General features: G+C 36.1%; 3 protein-coding genes across 3 annotated transcripts in view; all 3 read left to right on the forward strand.

The window, feature by feature from the left end:
- The first annotated feature begins 7,848 nt into the window (after window positions 1–7,848).
- Window positions 7,849–10,636, forward strand: LOC102593550 (ATP-dependent helicase rhp16-like). Its single transcript, XM_015303598.1, has 9 exons — window positions 7,849–7,853; window positions 8,001–8,550; window positions 8,837–8,962; window positions 9,045–9,118; window positions 9,280–9,343; window positions 9,431–9,571; window positions 9,652–9,737; window positions 10,333–10,402; window positions 10,625–10,636. Exons 1-9 carry the CDS (start codon window positions 7,849–7,851, stop codon window positions 10,634–10,636), a joined length of 1,128 nt encoding a protein of 375 aa, XP_015159084.1.
- Window positions 10,637–10,958: 322 nt separating this feature from the next.
- On the forward strand, window positions 10,959–11,871 carry LOC107057766 (ATP-dependent helicase rhp16-like). Its single transcript, XM_015303603.1, has 2 exons — window positions 10,959–11,058; window positions 11,473–11,871. Exons 1-2 carry the CDS (start codon window positions 10,963–10,965, stop codon window positions 11,806–11,808), a joined length of 432 nt encoding a protein of 143 aa, XP_015159089.1. The 5' UTR covers window positions 10,959–10,962; the 3' UTR covers window positions 11,809–11,871.
- Window positions 11,872–12,317: 446 nt separating this feature from the next.
- Window positions 12,318–18,714, forward strand: part of LOC102591643 (DNA repair protein RAD5-like) — a 19,494-nt gene continuing 13,097 nt past the window's right edge. Inside the window, exons 1-3 of the mRNA XM_015303599.1 lie at window positions 12,318–12,449; window positions 12,533–12,685; window positions 12,867–12,955. Of these exons, the coding sequence (XP_015159085.1) occupies window positions 12,366–12,449; window positions 12,533–12,685; window positions 12,867–12,955 (326 nt within the window). The 5' untranslated portion in view covers window positions 12,318–12,365. The remainder of the gene's footprint in view (window positions 12,450–12,532; window positions 12,686–12,866; window positions 12,956–18,714) is intronic.

Raw genomic sequence — 18,714 nt, forward strand, 5'->3', positions numbered from 1 at the left:
AATATAAAAAGGGTTTAATTGTCCTTTCAATGCTTTTTTTTACTGTTGGCCCCCTCGATTTTTACATCTGACGCGCCTAATTTGAGTGTATTTCACGCATTTTGCCAGGTAGGATCCGAGTGTTTTTTTGTTTAAGTTTTGGATAGTTAAAGTGCCTATTTGTGCACTTACAAAGTTAAAGGTCAAAGTTATAATTTGAAGCCAAGTTAAGGGTCCAATTTATGTATTATGCCAAAAATTATACATAGTTGTTATTGAATAAAATTAAGGGAAAATGCATAAGTACCCCCCCAGCCTATGCCCGAANNNNCCCCCAGCCTATGCCCGAAATCTCAGAGACACACCTAACCTTTACTAAGGTCCTATTACCCCCTCGAACTTAATTTATCTATAATATTCTACCCCTTTTCGGCCTACGTGGCACTATCCTTGAAAAAAATGTTAACGTGCGCTGGGCCCACAAGATAGAGCCACGTAGGCCAAAAAGGGGTAGAATATTACATATAAAATAAGTTCGGGGGGGTAATAGGACCTTAGTAAAGGTTAGGTGTATCTCTGAGATTTCGGGCATAGGCTGGGGGGATACTTATGCATTTTCCCTAAAATTAATTAAAAGTCGGAGTCGCAACAACCCCACACTTAAAACTTAAGCATTCATACAAGTTAAGCTCAGACTAAACGTTACACACATTCATAATCAGTGACAGACAATCATAAGGGTGTGGGGCACCCGACTCTCCCCGCGCTGTGTCAATTGTAAACCATAAGGTTCTCTAGCATATGTCCTGGCAGTATAGCATGGTATCCACCCCTATGATATGCACCTAGTCGCACAAAATAAGCGAAAACAAACATTGAACTATCTAAACAAACTGACATGATTTTCTTAGGTGGGCAATTATCAAGAAGATCAGCTACAGACAATACAATGCAATTTAGTGCAGTTCAGTTTAGCCAAGATAGTTTAGCTTACAAGAAATATGCCCGACATTGACATTATGCCCTAACAGTGCAAACAAAACAATACTAGACTCTCCTTCAATACTATCTAAAACAGCAAAATACAAGAAAGAAACAAAAAGGCTTAATACATGCCAACAAATTTCATTTAGTCACTTGTTACTTAGCTGAAGCTTAATTTGATAGCCTTTCAAGGTCCAAGAACTTCGAGCAACTTCAAAATTGTTCATTGTCAGCTTGAATATTACATGTTCACTCTTTAAATGCCATTTACTTGTGTTGAACAGATTTAAATACTTTTTCCTTAGGGAAAAGGCAAATCTGTTAAAAGTTTGGCTCATCTATGCCATACCGTTTGAGAAAAGGCTCATCCATGCCATTATTTTTTAACACCGGTTTTGTAAAATTATTTTTATCACAACATGACCCCAAACAACTTTTAACCCTTTTCAATTGAGGTTTTGAATCAAATGTACTCTTTTTACTTCTTCCTAGTCAAGAACACATGAAGAACGTCAAAAACTTCCAAATTTCCAACTTCTTCAATTCTAAACAAATCACCTCAAATTTCGGGCACGTCATTCATTTTTATTTTTTTCTTTTAAAAAACGGAAAAGGGTCAAATATACCCCTATACTATTGGAAATAGTTTATATATACCCTTCGTTATACTTTCGGGTCATATATACCCCTCCCGTTATACTTTGATACATATATACCCTAATTTAAACAGAATAACACATGTCTGCTTAAAAATCAAATAACCCATCCCTAATTTTAATTACCCAATTCCTTTGAAACCCACCCATTTCCTACTGACCCACCTTCAAAGAAACCCATTTTCTTAAGTCATCTTTTTTATCTAAAATTTTCATTAAAATCAAGCCTCAACCACCGTGAAAGCTCACTGTGAAACTCAAGGAAGAAGTGAAAAGCTAAAACCATCTAGACTGAATCCTCAACTTTCGGCAACCAACACCAGCAAGAGCATCCCACAATATAAAATGGAAAGCTTTTCGTAACACAAATGATGCAAATACCTTTTAAGGAAAGTTGATATTGAAGCTTATAGTGAGAAATTATAGTCAAAGGAGATGGTGTGGAGATTTAGCATCTGGTGTGTTGAACTTATATTTTTTTTACTTATGGAGTACTCCCTTGGTACTGTTAATATTAATAAAATTATTTTATCCTAGTTAAAAAATAAAAATGGAAGCAATGCTTCTCACTTCCTCCTCTAGTTTCACAGTGAGCTTTTGTGGCTGATTTTAATGGAGGTTTCGCTTCCTCCTTTAATCCTCTAGTTTCACAGTGAGCTTTTGTGGCTGATTTTAATGGAGGTTTTAGATAAAGAAGATGACTTGTGAAATTGGATTTGGTTGAAGGTGGATCACCCGGAAAATGGGTTTTAAATGGGTGGGTTTCAAAGGAATTGGCTAATTAAAATTTGGGGATGTGTTATTTGATTTTTAAGCTGACATGTGTCATTCTGTTAAAATTAGGGGTATATATGTACCAAAGTATGACGGGAGGGGTATATATGACCAGAAAATATAACGAAGGGTATATATAAACTATTTCTAATAATACAGGGGTATATTTGACCCTTTTCCGTTTAAAAAAAGCCTAAATTCTTAAATCATTTGTGGAGTTAAAAAAACCCACCCGTATTATAAAAATATTCCAAAAAAAAACTGAAATCAGTCCCAAAATTTCAAAATTTTGCTTTGATTCTTGTTTTTATTGTTATTTTTTATACTAGCTCGTTGTTCCCAGTGTTTTTGAATCTATGTTCAAAATTTTAAGTGATCTGGTGTTGTGAAGAAAATTCTACCATTAAAGTATGTTGAAACTTTTAACTTTTGAAGAAATTTCAAGTGGGTCTTATTGAATTAGGTTGAATTCGAGATCAAAAGATATTGACTTTAGGTATCTAGCTCGGAGGGAAGCTACTTTTGAAATTTGAGATGATTTCGTGAAGAACCGAAGAAGTTGGAAATTTTTAGAGTTCTTAGTATTTTCATTTGTTCTTGGTGTTCTTGAGGAAGAATAAACAAAAGGAGTATATTTGATCCAAACTTCCGATTGAAAAATGTCAAAAGTTGTTTGGGTCTTGTTGAGGTAAAAAAACTAATGTCATGAATGAACCTTTTCTCAAATAACAATGACATAGATGAGCCAAACTTTTAACGGAGAACATAATTGAGCCTTTTCAAATTCTAATGACATTAAAACCTTTACCTTTTCCTTACAACAATGTCTGGATCAATTTCTAAACAACTATTTCGAAAAAGAATAGGTTTGTTGGAAATGATAGTTTTCTTTTGTTTTACTTTAATTCACTAAATATTACTCCTTCCGTCCCATTTTATGTGAGGTAGTTTGACTCGACATGAAGTTTAAGAAAGAAAGAAAGACTTTTAAAACTTGTAGTCCAAAATGAATGATAGAAATTTGTGTGGCTGTAAATCATTTCATTAAGGGTAAAATAAACATTTATAGTTAAATTGTTACTTAGTATAGAAATGTGTCATTCTTTTTTGGAACTGACTAAAAAAGAAAATAAGTCACATAAATTGGGACAGAAGGAAAATTGGATATCAATTTCTAAATAATAATTAAAAAAAATATCAATTTTTAAACATAAAAAAATGTTACAGTAGGTAAGAAGTCCTATATTGATTGGGAAATGGACAGGAATTCTGCTTATATGTAGTTGGAAAATTTTTCTTCTCATGAATTAGATTTTGTGGTTGAGTTAGTTGCAAGTGTCATATATTTATATGGTATCATAGCCAGATCCATCCTAAAACCATCCATTTTTGGGCTCCTGATCTACGCTCTAGTTGGGCTTTTTGGGCTCTCGGTCCACCCTCCACTTGGGCCTGGGCATGAAGGAGGTGGTTCCCTTTTGGACTCTCGGTCCACGCTCCAGTTGGGCCTTTTGGGCTTTTGGTCCACGCTCCAGCTAAGCCTGGGCGTGAATGGGTAAAAGGTCCACAATGATTGACGAATGTACTAGTTGTCTGATTTCTTTGTGCTTATGAATCCTCCAATTCCAGGTTCGTCTTCTTGTTTGTTTTCTTTTGAAGCTCTTGAGTTTCTTGAAAGTTTGGTTGAAATTGAATGATTTAAAATGACCCAAAATGGAAAATAATGAATGACATGTAAATTGTAATAAAATTTGAATAGGTTCATCATGTTATGCCCTACATTCATCATGTTGTGCCCTAGTTATGAGCTGTTATCAAATTCCATATGGATGCTCCATCTTGAAATGCTAACACCCATAAATGCTTTGAATTGATCGTGTAATTTTCTAATAAAATTGATTATTGTTCATGTTATTGAAGACCTAAGGGATGAAGATACAGATTCAAATCGTAGATACCGAGGCATGTTGAGAAGGATAGATATAAAGAGACATCAACGTGAGTGGATGCAATATATAAGAGGACTAGTTTTGATATGGGAGATAGTGGAACAAGAAATGAATGAATTCCTTCTGGAGAATTATTCAAATGATTTAATCTTGGATATTCAGAATGTCTCGCTTGCTGAAATTGTCGAGCCACCATCAAATTTCATCTTGCCACTATTGAGGTACTATTACAACAAAAGTATGGAGTAATTTCAATATATATTATCCAAAGAAGACAATGATTTAAATACAGGTAAAGAAAAGACTAACTAAGGTAACTAATTATCTAAATCCCTAAGAATCAGTTAGAATATTATATACAAGGAAACATATAACTTTATGATTCTCTAACACTCCACTCAAGCTGGAGCATAGATATTGATCATGCCCAGCTTGTTACAAAGGTAATCAACTCGAGTTCCATTCAACGCTTTTGTCAACAAATCAGCTAGTTGCTCTCCTGTCTTTAAGTGGCCAGTGGAAATCAGATTCTCCTGAATCTTCTCACGAATAAAATGAAAATCAACTTCAATATGTTTAGTTCTTTCATGATACAGCGGATTTGAGGCAATATGAAGAGCAACTTGATTATCACACCAAAGTTTTGCTAGTGTATGATGCTTTAACCCAATTTCAGTTAAGAGATGATGTATCCACATAATTTCACATATGGATTGCAACATAGCTCTGTACTCAGATTATGCACTGGATCGAGATACAACACCTTGCTTCTTACTCCTCCATGATACTAGATTCCCTCCAACAAAGACACAATATATAGTCTGTTGTAGATCTTCTATCAATTTTGGATCCAGCACATTCAGCATCTACAAAACACTCCACACGAGTATGACCATGATTGTTATACAATATGCCATGTCCAGGAGCTCCTTTTAAGTAACATAGAATATGTTTTACAACTTCCCAATCTTTGACCGTAGTTGCGGACATGAACTGATAACAACACTTACCGCAAAAACAATATCTGGACGAGTCACAGTCAAGTAGTTTAAATTCCCAACCAACCTTCTATATCTTTCTAGATCATCAAAAGGATCACTGTCATCTTTCATAAGATGTACATTGGGTACCATTGGAGTATTGCAGGGTTTAGCTGCCAACTTTCCAGTGTTTGCAAGAAGGTCAAGAATATACTTTCTCTGAGACAGAAAAAATCCCTTCTTGCTTCTGTTCACTTCTACTCCCAAGAAGTATTTCAATTGGCCCAAGTTCTATGTATGAAATCTAGTATGCATAAAAGACTTAAGGGAAGAAATCCCTGCATAATTACTTCTTGTGATAACAATGTCATCAACATATACAACAAGGAGGATAGTGCCTGTTGTTGATTGTCGGTAGAAGACTGAGTGATCACATTTGCTCATTTTCAGCCCAAAATCCTGAACTACCTCACTGAACTTGCCAAACCAAGCCCGGGGACTTTGTTTCATGCCATACAAGTTCTTTTTTAATATCTAACTGATGTAAAGGCCAATTCTGAGAAGTAGCTAGAGAAATGAATAGGCGGACATAAGTGAGTTTGGCAACCGGAGAGAAAATGTCTGAATAATCTACCCCATAGGTTTGAGCATATCCTTTAGCCACAAGTCTAGCCTTAAGTCTTACTATAGACCCATCTAGATTAACTTTAACTGTGAAGACCCACTTACATCCCACTGATTTCTTTCCCTTAGGTAAATCCACCAAATCCCATGTGTGATTTTCTTCTAAGGCATGTATTTCATCAAGCATTGCACATACCATCCGGGATGATCAAAGCCTCTTTCACTGTTTTGGGTACAGAGATAGAGTCTAGAGAGGCAATCAAAGATCTAGACACAGAGGATAAGCCATCATAGGGAACAAAATTAGCAATATAATATGTGGATTTGCAACTACGAGTACCTTTGCGAAGAGCAATAGGGAGGTCAAGCTTTTCTGCAGGATTTGGTGGCAAATGGATTGTTATAGGACATGTATCATTGGTCTCTCGCCTTGTCGAGTAAAATTGAACAACTGGTGGTCTTACTACCGCCAATGGAGTAGGAATTGATGGGACAATAGTCGATTGATCCTCAATAAAAGAATTGGGAAATGGAGAGACAACATTTGATTCTTCCGTCAAAACACGAGTAACTTGATAGACCCACTCATCTTCCTCCTCCTGACTTGTAGAAATTGGAGGTGTATAGAAGAATGGTATAGACTCTGAAAATGCCACATCAATCGACACCAAATATCTGCCAAGTTCAGTAGAATAACACCGATACCCTTTTTAGAGGTGGAAATAACCTAGGAAAACACACTTCAATGCCTTGGGATCCAACTTGCTAACAAATGGTCGAACATAACACGTGCATCCAAATACCTTAGGTTCCACTGAAAAAAGTGACTTATTTGGAAAGATAACACTATAAGGCATATTACAAGCACACACAGTAGACGACATGCAATTAATAAGAAAGCAAGTCGTAGAGACTGCATCAGCCCAAAAATATTTAGGAACCTTCATTTGAAATATAAGTGCTCGAGCTGTCTCAAGTAAATGTCTATTCTTTCTCTCAACAACTCCATTTTGAGAGGGTGTATCAACACAAGAAGATTGATGAAGAATATCATGTTGTCTCATATATGACTGAAATATTTCTGACACATTCTTTAGCATTGTCACTTCTTAGAATACATATTGAAGCATTGAATTGAGTTTTGACTTCAACACAAAAGTGAGTACACACTTCTGAGCGACTCATCATAAAGTAAATCTGAGAGAAATCATTCACAAAAGTAATAAAGTACTTATGCCCAGTTTTAGAAATGATAGGACATGGTCCCCAAACATCAGAATGAATTAACTCAAAAGTTGACCCAACCCGTTTATTTACCCTTGGACTTAATGATGTGCAATGATTTTTTGCAAATCGACAAGCTTCACATTCCAATGAAGAAATATTCTGAAACTCAGGACACAACTTCTTTAATAGAGGTAAAGAAGGATGTCCCAATCAACAATGTGCATCATATGGAGACACGATACTAGAGCAAACAACAGGCTGAGACTCCCACTCATCAAGGATGTAAAGATCATCAGATACATGTCCTTTACCAATAATCTGATTTGTCTTAAGATCACAAAACATGCAATGATCAGGAAAGAATGAAATATAACAATTAAGGTCTCTCGTAAGTTTACTAACAGAGATCAAATTAATAGCCAATTTTGGTAGACTTAACACAAATGACAGAGTAATAGAAGAGGTTGGCATAACAATTCCAAATCCAACACTAGTACAAGTAGACCCATCAACTACAGTGATGGGAGAGGGAGATTTGTGTGATTGAAAGCTAAAGAAAATATTAGAATTACCAGTCATTTGATTTGTGACACCTGAATCAATTACCCATTTATTTGAAGAGGTGATAAGACATGTTTTATCTTGCCACTATTGAGGTACTATTACAACAAAAGTATGGAGTAATTTCAATGTATATTATCCGAAGAAGACAATGATTTAAATACAAGTAAAGAAAAGACTAACTAAGGTAACTAAATATCTAAATCCCTAAGAATCAGCTAGAATATTATAACAAGGAAACATATAACTTTATGATTCTCTAACAGGTACCAAAAGGAGTGGCTGGCTTGGTCATTAAAGCAAGAAACTATATTCAAAGGGGGTATTCTTGCTGATGAAATGGGTATGGGGAAGACGGTTCAAGCCATAGCACTTGTTCTTGCTCAACGCGAATTAAAGAAAGCAACTAGTGATTCCAGTATATTGTCGTCTTCACTCGGTACTTCCCAGGAGCTCCCAACAGTAAAAGGAACTCTTGTTGTGTGTCCTTTGATTGGAGCATTGCAATTGATTCGTGAGATTGAACGTTGCACCATTAAAGGAAGCAACAAAACTCTTCTTTATCATGGCGCCGATAGGGAGAAATGTAAGTACAAACAGGAGGAATATGATTTTTTCATTACTACATACTCCACTATCCAGGCTGACTATAGGCCAAAAAGGAAAAAGCAGAACAGCAGTGTTGGTGAAGATGTGTCCAGGAGGAAGTCAGTTCTGCATTCAGTGAAGTGGGATCGTATCATTTTGGATGAGGCAAGTCATACATTCATAGATTCATGCATTAAGTTTTTTGTTTTTGTAACTTGGCATTTCCAAGTACAAGGTTCATTTGCTGTTTAGGCAATTTTTTTCAAGTCGATCATGTTAACTGCTTAATAATGTGCTAATAGCTATGCTGGTTATTAGAATGTGAAGAATCTTGTGGTGGTTAGGAAGAAACCTACACACTTAACTTCTGTTCTCTCTGTTGCCCTTGAACGATGCTGCATGTGGTTTGTAGTTTGTGCCTGGTCTAGCTGTTGAGTCCTGAGCGTAGAACTCTTAAATTTCATATGACATTTTATCTGCAATGTTCTTAACTGATTGAACTTCTATGGCGTAGGCTCATTGTATCAAATCTGTACACAGCAACTCCACAAAAGCGGTTCTTGCTTTAGAATCTTTTTATATGTGGGCGGCCTTAACTGGTACACCCCTGCAAAACCACATTGGAGAATTGTACGCAGTTGTAAGTTAAATTCTGCTAGTTAAACTACATTTTCTTTACTTCTTTAATCGTGAGGTTAATTAAATTCTTTACTTCTATACAGGTTCGTTTCTTACAAGTTACCCCTTATGTTTGTTACTTTTGCGAAAATTGTAATTGCACTGGACTTGATTTTAGGTAGACACAAAGATTCTTTTTTAAATCCTTGTTCCTATCCCTGAGTGTGAAATTCACAATGGCTCAAAGTCTATTTTACTTTATATTCTAATCATTTTGCTTCTCAATTGGTGTTACTTTTGAAACATCTTGTGTTGTCTGTCCTTCAATAAATTCTACAGCTTCTCCAATGCATGCCCACAGTGCTCCCACCAACCTGCAAGCCACTTCCTCTGGTGGAAGAAAGTAAGTTAATAGTTAAGAATTTACATACTTCTGAAGCTTCATCTTATTGCTGACATAGTTAAGTTGAAACATCTTCTTTTTTTCTAGTATATTGAAGAACCTTCATGGTCATACGATGATGAAGGTAGAGATGTGATGGTGTGGTTGAAGCACAAAATTCTGAAAAGCCTATTGCTAAGACGTACCAAAAAAGAGAGAGCTGTTGATCTTGCACTTCCCACAAAGACTGTAAGTTCTGCTTGCACTAGTGTCGTGTGCTTCAATTCGATTAGAATCTTCTTACTGGTTACTTTTTTGGGTTCATTCAGGTTACAGTGAGAAAACATTCTTTGGATGATAGAGAATACGACTACTACAAGACACTGTGCCGTAGAAGCCAAGCACAGCTCGATATGTATGCTATCTCTCTGGTATTTCAGTTTTGCTATTATTTGAACATGCAGTGAATTCGAGAACACTAATTAAGCATGAAGAAGAAAAGATGAGAGTATTGAGAGAGAAATTCTTGAATTCTTATTGATGTTCTGATTGTACAAAAGATATACTTTCTTATACATTGAATTAGAAAAAGATTAGCTTAATAGTACTAGTTAACTATCTCCTAACTGTTATCCTAACAGACTTAACTAAGTTGTGTATTAGTTAGGTAATTTAAGTGGACATTGGTAAAGTCCCTAAATAACCCCGTAACAATTTTCAAATTTGAGTTATTCTTCCTTCTAGTCCACTTTGCTTGTCTACGTCTGCGCCAATTTTCTGGGCCATTGTTTCTCTTTTTTTGGCTGTGTATCATGTTTCCTACAGTTTTTTGTTCTCAAGTAGTTATGGAACCCTTTTGATTAGTTTCTTAGTTTTTAACTTAAGATCTTATACATCTGTTTCTTCCCATAAAATTCTTAATCATTTGTGCCATTACCTTGCCAAAAAGTAAGAAGGGAGCAAGGATATTTTTATTTCTAACTGTATCCGCATTTTGTTTTCTGGTGCAGATTTGTCCAGGATGGAAATGTGATTAATAAGCATGGTCACATATTTGTAATGATCACACGCCTACGGCAGGTACCATGAAAATGCTCTATATGTGTGAAATCTTGAACATTCTTGATTGTAATGGATTCTTGCATTCATCTTTTTGTTTTTGTTTTCTAATTGACTCCCTTTCTTGCTTAAATTTGGTGATTCCAGTGCTAAGCTTTCTAAATCGATTTATTCATTTTTTACTGGATCCAATGCAGTTTAGTGCAAATAGTATAATCATGTGTTTATCCTTTTGTCATGCAGGTCATTTTATAGGTGAAATTAGTCATCCAGAATCACTCTTTTTCTTTTAACTTCTTCTCGTTCTGCTCTTTCGATTAGTCCTGATTAATTAATAATACATTTCTTATATGTGCATCAATATGAATGTTCTGCAACTTTTTTTTGTATCTTCTGTTTCATATCACTTTTCTGATGTAGTTTTTGTATAAAAATTTTCTTGGTATAATTTTATTTTCTCAATTCTCCTTATTAGATGTTTGCTTAAATTATTTTGTCTTACTATGGGTCATCAGCCAAATTTGATTGCAGAAAATGTCTGACCAATATAATGTCTTTCTTTAATTGGCAGGTACCTTGTGATGTACTCTAGAAAAGAGTTGGCTAGTGGCAATAAAGAGGCTAGAGATGTTGAACAATCATGTGACTGGTGTCATGATGCAGTGCAAGATCTAGAAGTGAGTTTGCGCACCTCTACCCACTCCCTCCCCCATACCAAGAAATAGGAAAAGAGAGAGAGAAGAAAGGAATACCAAACAAGTTACTCAGCTGAAGTTCAATTTTTGATAGCTCTCTCCTTTTCTGCATTTATTAAATTATTTTTATGCTGGTCATTCAAGGTCCAAGAGCATCGAGCACCTTTCAATTGCTCAATGCCAGCCTGACTATTGTATCTACACTCTTTAAATGCCATTTACTGTCTTTGGAGCTCGAAAACTTGTTGGAGTTCTCATGAAGTTGTTGAGCATTTGGGATACTGTCTTTCTAGGGGCATAGACATAGAGATTTTATCGAAAGTACTTCTAGTATAAACTCCTTATACATTAGACAGAGTCTTCTTTGAACTGTGCATCTCTTTTTGATTTTTGCAGGTTACTTGTTGTAGGCACGTGTTTTGCAGGGCATGTATGAATTATTTAGCTGAAGGTGTAATGGAAGCGCCATGCCCTTCATGTACCAAACCCCTCACATTTGACTTCACTGGAAATAAAGATAAGGGAGATTCTAGTTCTAAACCTACTGTCAAAGAGTTTAGGTCCTCAAGTATATTGAACAAAATTCAGCTTGATAAATTCAAGACAAGCACTAAAATAGAAGCTTTTTTGGTATGCAATTGCATTCATCATATTCTCCTCAGCTTGCTTTTCTTCTTTGTCTTATGGGTTTATTTCATTTTCACAAGGAGAGCAAGGGGTGTGAGCTCATGATCTTGTACTTGTTAGGACCGAAATAAACAGGTGTAACGCGGAAGCTAGCAAAGCAAACCTCGAAAGACCATGAGTAAGAAGACAAACGAGAAATATCCCAAAAGACACAAAGATTTAACGTGGTTCGATCAATCGACCTACGTCCACAAAGGAGATGAGCAATCCACTATATAAACCTGAGAGTACAAAATATAGAGAGAAACAACCTCAATCAATTCACTCGGAATACATGGGAGATTCACACAAATGATAACGTATCAGGCTTGTGACCCACAAATTCTCCCCCTAACCTAAACTCTCAATGCCCTTAAGATTACATTGTGAATGCTGATTAAGTTAGAAGGAACAAACCTTTATTTATAGAGTCCTAAACCTTTTCCTACAAGAAAAGGACTAGCCAATCCAAAACCTTTTCCTAAAAGGAAAACCTATTTATGATAAGAAATTCAGGGCAAATAAAACCCAACAATATTTTCTTTCTCTGTGAACCGCTCTAAATTCTTCAGAAATAGCTCATTTTTTACTTTTATTGAATGTAGAAGGAAGAAATTAGCGACATGTTTGAAAGGGACGGTTCTGCAAAAGGAATTGTGTTTAGCCAGTTCACATCGTTTTTGGATCTGATACAATATTCTCTTAATGTAAGACATAATGGTACTTTTTCCTTCCTACATTCTCTTCTTTCCAGACTAACAAAAAAGAAGCTTGTGTTGTGTGTATTCAGCTGTGTGGCATCAATTGTGTTCAATTAGTTGGATCCTCTATTGCCGCAAGAGATGCTGCACTTAAAAGATTCACTGAGGATGCAAATTGCAAGATATTGCTTTTGAGCTTGAAGGCTGGAGGTGTTTCCCTAAATCTTACAGTTGCATCACATGTAAGGATCTATTTTTTTTCTCTGTGAACCGCTCTAAATTCTCAAGGCTTGTGCATATCTAGTGTTGCATTCTTCCACTCTTCAGGTTCATTTTATTTGGTTCATTTGATATACAATTATGACTTGTATTTATCTGTTGAATAAGCACATGTTATGTGGCTCATCTCTTGATCTTTGCTAGGTTTTCTTAATGGATCCTTGGTGGAATCCTGCAGTGGAGCAGCAAGCCCAAGATAGAGTCCATCGAATAGGGCAATATAAACCAGTCAAGTGTGTTTTGTATTTCTTCTGCTTTGGTGACCATTGAATAGAGCTTATTGTTGTTTTCGAATTTGCAGGATTGTGAGATTTGTGATGGAGAATACAATTGAAGAGTGAATCTTAGAATTACAAGAGAAGAAGAAATTACTTTTTGAAGGGCAAGTGTGTTTTTCTTATAGTCGTCTACATAGTATCATATATGTTCTGACAAAAATAAAGTATTTTGATGATTTTCCTTTGCATGTTGTTATTGTCAATCTTTTGTTAGATTCCTTCTTTGCTCCCTTCCTCCGCTCTTTCTCTTGAGAACCATTTTTCGCTAACTGTTTGTTTTTCCTCTGATTACAGGACAATTGGTGGTTCTTCAGAGGCCTTAGGGAAACTAACAACTGAGGACTTGATATCCCTGTTTTATTATCACTTTTGATTTGTTCTATTTCTTCGGTTTGGCAAACCAATTGACATGTGCTTTGTTCAGCTTCTAGCAAAATTTTGTACAAAGTGTTCTGACATTTGCTTTTATGTTGCATGGAGTTTGATCTGTCCAAAGAGTGTTTCTGTTGCTTCTGCATCTTAATTGATATGAATCACCTTCAACAGTCATTAGCTTCATCAATTGTTTTATTATTTCCTTCCATTTTAGCTTCACTTTCATGATAAAAAGTGCATCAGAATCCATACCCTCAAGGCAAGGTCATGGAAATGTGCATCCTTGCAAAAACATTGGCATATGAAGCTCATGGGCAGAGACAGAATTCTAGTCTGAATCATCCATTTATCTCTTTTGTTTCTTTTTGCTTGTCAATGTATGAATTGCATAGAGAAAGCCATTTGGGAGTTCAAAGAAATAGCAAATTTACTTGAAAGGTTATTTAATGATGACTAGTTGTGATTAGGCAATATACTGCTGCAATGTATCCATACGTTAATAAGATAGCCATTGGTAATGCACCTTTATCTATTGGTGTTACTATGGTTTGTATTCATGAACGATCAGCCCGTGAGAAGATTCACACAAATAGTGTTGCTCGTATAATTAATGATGAGACAACGAGGAAGTGTCTGCATTCAGTTAAAAGACTGGTGACATTCTGCCAACAACGCTATCCAACGATGAGATCCAAATATGTGGCTTCCAATAATGCCTATGCCTGCCCAAGGAACTCTGTTTATTCTGTATGTTGATTTCCCCTTGCTGCAGTCTAAAACGGTATCTTTTTTCTCCTTGAAGTTGAAATGACTTCAAATTTCTTTTATTAACTTCTTTTACTTCTTTTTTCTATTGAAATAATATAAAAGACTTGCAAAGGCAATTTGATGAAGTTGACATGAAAAAGTTTGTTCATATATATAGTTGTTATACCATTTGCATCGGGACTTAAATTAACTCTACTTGCTGCACTGCATTAATAGGCAATAATAACCTCAATTGGAACAAACTTGAGTGTTATATTCTAAAGTTCTGATGATTTAACAAACAATGAGATCTGGTAGGGGACTTGATCCCATGAGCGACTGAAGTTCCAGACAGACCTTAGAGGACAGTGGTAAAGTTGTCACAACTGCAGTTAGGGGTGTCGAATGGGCGGCTTGGGTTGAAATTGAAGATATTAAATGGGTTGAAATAGAAATCGGGTTGGATCTTGACCCGCCCAAGTTTACTTTGGGCTCAAATAGGCTAAAAAACGGATTGGGTCTTGACCCGCCCAATTTGACCCACTTAATCTCAATAATTTTAACATAGTGATATTTAACTTTTATAATCACAATTTAAATTTCAACTCAAGAATTTTTTCTTTAAAAAAAGTAACAAATGGATAGATAAATCCTAAAAGATATTAAATAGATAATAACTCATACCTTCAATATAGGAACATATCTTAATAAAGAGTTTTAAAACGGGTTGAAATTGGAGATTGAATTGGGCTCAATTGAGGATTCTCTTAAAATGGGTCAGGCTTGAATGTGTTGAGATTGAACCCAATTCAAATTATCTTGAACCCAACCCTTAAAATTCTGGACGGGTTGCCTATGTTTGAGTTCATTTTTGACACCCCCTAACTGCAGTGGTTGGTGAGAACAGTAACACAGGAGCAGAGCCCTCAACCAATGGCATTGCACTAGGTTGTTTTGTCCATCTTATATTTGTCATATTGACAAGAAACAACCTGGTTTTTGCAATCAAGTTTTTAACCAAAGCAAAAGCCATTCTTCTCTCAAGGCAGGTATTCTCATACGCAGCAAGGGACATGATCGAGTGATTAAGTGTAGTCTTTAGTTGTTATGTGAGGTTAATGTCTTGTATTCAAAAAGTGTAAGATCTATTCATATGCTATAAATGAATTTAGATCATTTCAGTTGCAATCATCGTCAAGTCGAGTTTGTAGCTAGAGTTAGTTGTGTCAAGTTCTTTTTGAAGTCTATATCAACTAGGTTTAGTTGGTGTAGTGGGCAATAGATTCATTGCTTTTTGTCTTGTAATAGAGGTGTTACAAGGAGGAAGGGATTAAGACTTTAATTCCTAGGTTACAAGAGTTATTAATGAAGTTGTCGCTAAAATCCTATGAGATAGGTCGTGCTTTTTTCCTCCCTGAGCAAGAAAGTTTCCACATAAACATCCTTTGTGCTTTACTTTACACATTACTTTCTGCATCGTCTGTGTTTGTGTTATTAAGGGACCTGGTCAGTTACGTTGTGGTGGACTCATAAAAGCCATCAATGAGATTTTACAATTTATTGAGCAAATGCGTTTAATTACGCTTAAATACGTAATAGATATTTAAAAATACACCCGAAAGATTTTCCATAATTTGTATAGAAAGCGTCTAATAAGAACACTTTATTATGTGTTATGTGCTCAATTGAAACAAGTCACAACTCATGTGTCTATAAATGAAGTATACTTCAAGTTTAAGGGGATCTCAATGTAAAAAGCCAAACAAAAACTAATCAAAAGAGGCTAATAAGCTAATCAAGGGAAAACAAGATCCTGACCTAGCACATTACCAACCCCTTTCCAAACCGTCCACACTGATTTTACGCCCCTATTATTCTTATTCAGGCAATTCAGCGAACATCTAACCTGCATAGAACTTTGTGTTTGTGTTCACATGCCATCATGTTGGATAATAGAATTTGGGGAAATCTTTTTCTTCCCATAGAATTCTCAATCATTTGAGTCATTACCTCGCCTGCATAAAGTACGGAAGAGGATATTTCTCCTATTACTGTCAAATTCCTTATCGGAACTCCATATTGAAATGTTAATTAATGCTTTGAATAGTTGGTGTAATTGTCTAATTGAATTGATAATTCTTCATGTATCTGAATGAAGAGGTTACAGATTCAGATGATAGACACCATGCCATGTTCAGAAGGATAGATTTGATAACCACCTCAAAGGTGAAGAAGAGATGTGTTGTCATTGTTGAAGCATGAAAGAAAGACTAGTTGGGATAGTAAGATGACCGAGGAATTTGTTCCTACACACCTTATAAATGCGACTAGCAAAACAGAATCACATGACAATGTCAACAAGATCCAATAAACCAAAGAAAAAGTGATAGTGATGAACTATCGAGAGCTATTGGACAGATTTGAAAAAGAAGATGAGAAAAATACTCCAAGTTACTTTACCGGACCATTCTATCGTTTTTTAGTTCATTCATTTGTAAAGGAAGTTTGAGCCTTTCTTCTTTTGAATTTTATAATTTTGCATTGAGAAATACATAAAACTCCACCTAAACTTGGCAGCACGGGAATTTAAATATCCCTTAACATCTTTGAAGTGAATTAAATACAACCCTAAGAATAGAATACCACTTTCACCTGCCACATCATACCATATAAGTACCACATCACAACCATGTAAGCACCACATCATTAATTTTTGTCAAAATCAATCCAGCTCAATGTTGAGCTTCAATGGAGTAGTCGACTCCATTGTTGAAGGAATGAAGAAGCAATTTGAAAAATGAAAACTGTATATTGAATTATCTACCACAAGTAAGGTTTATATATGTCATGTAGTATGAAGTTCATTCTGTAACTGCTCCTAACAAACTAACAACTTTCTAACCTACTAATCACATTTCACATTAGCTGACTATATAGAATACATAATTAGCTACTTTAAGCTAAAGCTACTATAATACTACTCCAACTACTTTAATACTACTCTAATACTTCAATACCCCCCCCCCCTCAAGTTGGAAGGGAGGAACGGACTGCCAACTTGCGGAGAATGGATAGATGAGACACCCCTGTGAGGGCTTTAGTGAGAATATCTGCCAGTTGATTCACAGTGGTAACATGACGCAATGCAATGAGACCTTCCTGCAGCTTGGTCCTAACAAAATGACAGTCAACCTCTATATGTTTAGTTCGCTCATGGAGTACTGGATTTCTAGCAATGTGAAGAGCAGACTGGCTGTCACAGAAAACATCAATGGGAGAAGGAAATGAAATATTAAGCTCTTCAAATAACCTGCTCAACCATACTAATTCACCCACCACTTTTCTAAGAGATCTATACTCAGCCTCTGCTGAAGACAAGGACACAGTTTCTTGCTTCTTTGATTTCCAGCTTACAGGGTTGTCTCCTAGAAGAACAATATACCCAGTGACGGATTTTTTGGAATCAGGGCAAGCAGCCCAGTCTGAGTCACAATAAACTCTAACTCTGCAGTCACTATTTTTCGACATAAAAATACCAAGGGTAAGGTCCATTTTTAGATATCTAAGTAGGTGAATAGCAGCTTGAAGATGAGGCTCTCTTAGATCTTGCATGAATTGACTAAGGTGCTGAACACTATAGGTAATGTCCAGTCTGGTATTTGTGAGGAAGTTCAACTTCCTAATCAACTTTCTGTAATAAGAGGGATTAGGAAGAGGAGGACCTTCTTTTGCTTTAAGTTTGACATTTGGATCAAGTGGAGGGGACAAACATGTGTAGTCAACCAGATCATATTCTTTAAGTAAGTCCAATGCAAACTTCCTTTGTGAAATGAGGACACCATCAGTAGTATATAGGATTTCCATGCCCAAGAAGTAATTCAACTTCCCCAAATCTTTGATCTTAAAAGGTTGCATGGAGGAAAGACTTCAAGTTCTCTATTTCCAAAGAATGTCACGCCCCGAGCCTATACCCTGGACGTGGCCGACACTCAAAGACCATTGATGGCCCCAAGCGAACCTTTGGCCTGACTTTCTTAACTCAGCGGAAACCTAACTCAACAGAATAACTCCATGCAATGCAAGGACATAAAACAACTTAACTAATAAAATCTGGCCTAAAAGGCAACTCGAGTCCCAAAATAGAATATTTACATATATAAATAGATGAGAGACTCAAAACTAACTAACTGACTGACTGACTGTCTATGAAGCCTCTAAAATACTGAGATGGATGTTGGGACAGACCCCGGAACATCTTAACAAAACAAAACTAAGAGAACAAAATAACTGAGTCTTCCGTAATGCAAAGAGGCTCACCACTGACTCTGGAGTGCTCAGCTGGATCAACGGCATGCCGGATGTTGATCCTGGGTACCTGTGTCTGCATCGTCATAAGATGCAGGCCAACTGGCATCAGTACATTGAATGTACGAGTATGCGAGCTGGAAAACTAAGCAACATAGGCTAGAAGGAAATCTGGAAGAAACTGAATAGCTTACCTGGCTCAACTCAACTCAACCTGACTGACTTTTTTCAATATAAGGCAATTTAAAACAAGTGCAATATAAAGAAAAGTTGTTTAAAACATGTTA

This window comes from Solanum tuberosum, unplaced genomic scaffold (genome assembly GCF_000226075.1).
Source record: "Solanum tuberosum cultivar DM 1-3 516 R44 unplaced genomic scaffold, SolTub_3.0 scf00458, whole genome shotgun sequence".
Classification (NCBI taxonomy): Eukaryota; Viridiplantae; Streptophyta; class Magnoliopsida; order Solanales; family Solanaceae; genus Solanum; species Solanum tuberosum.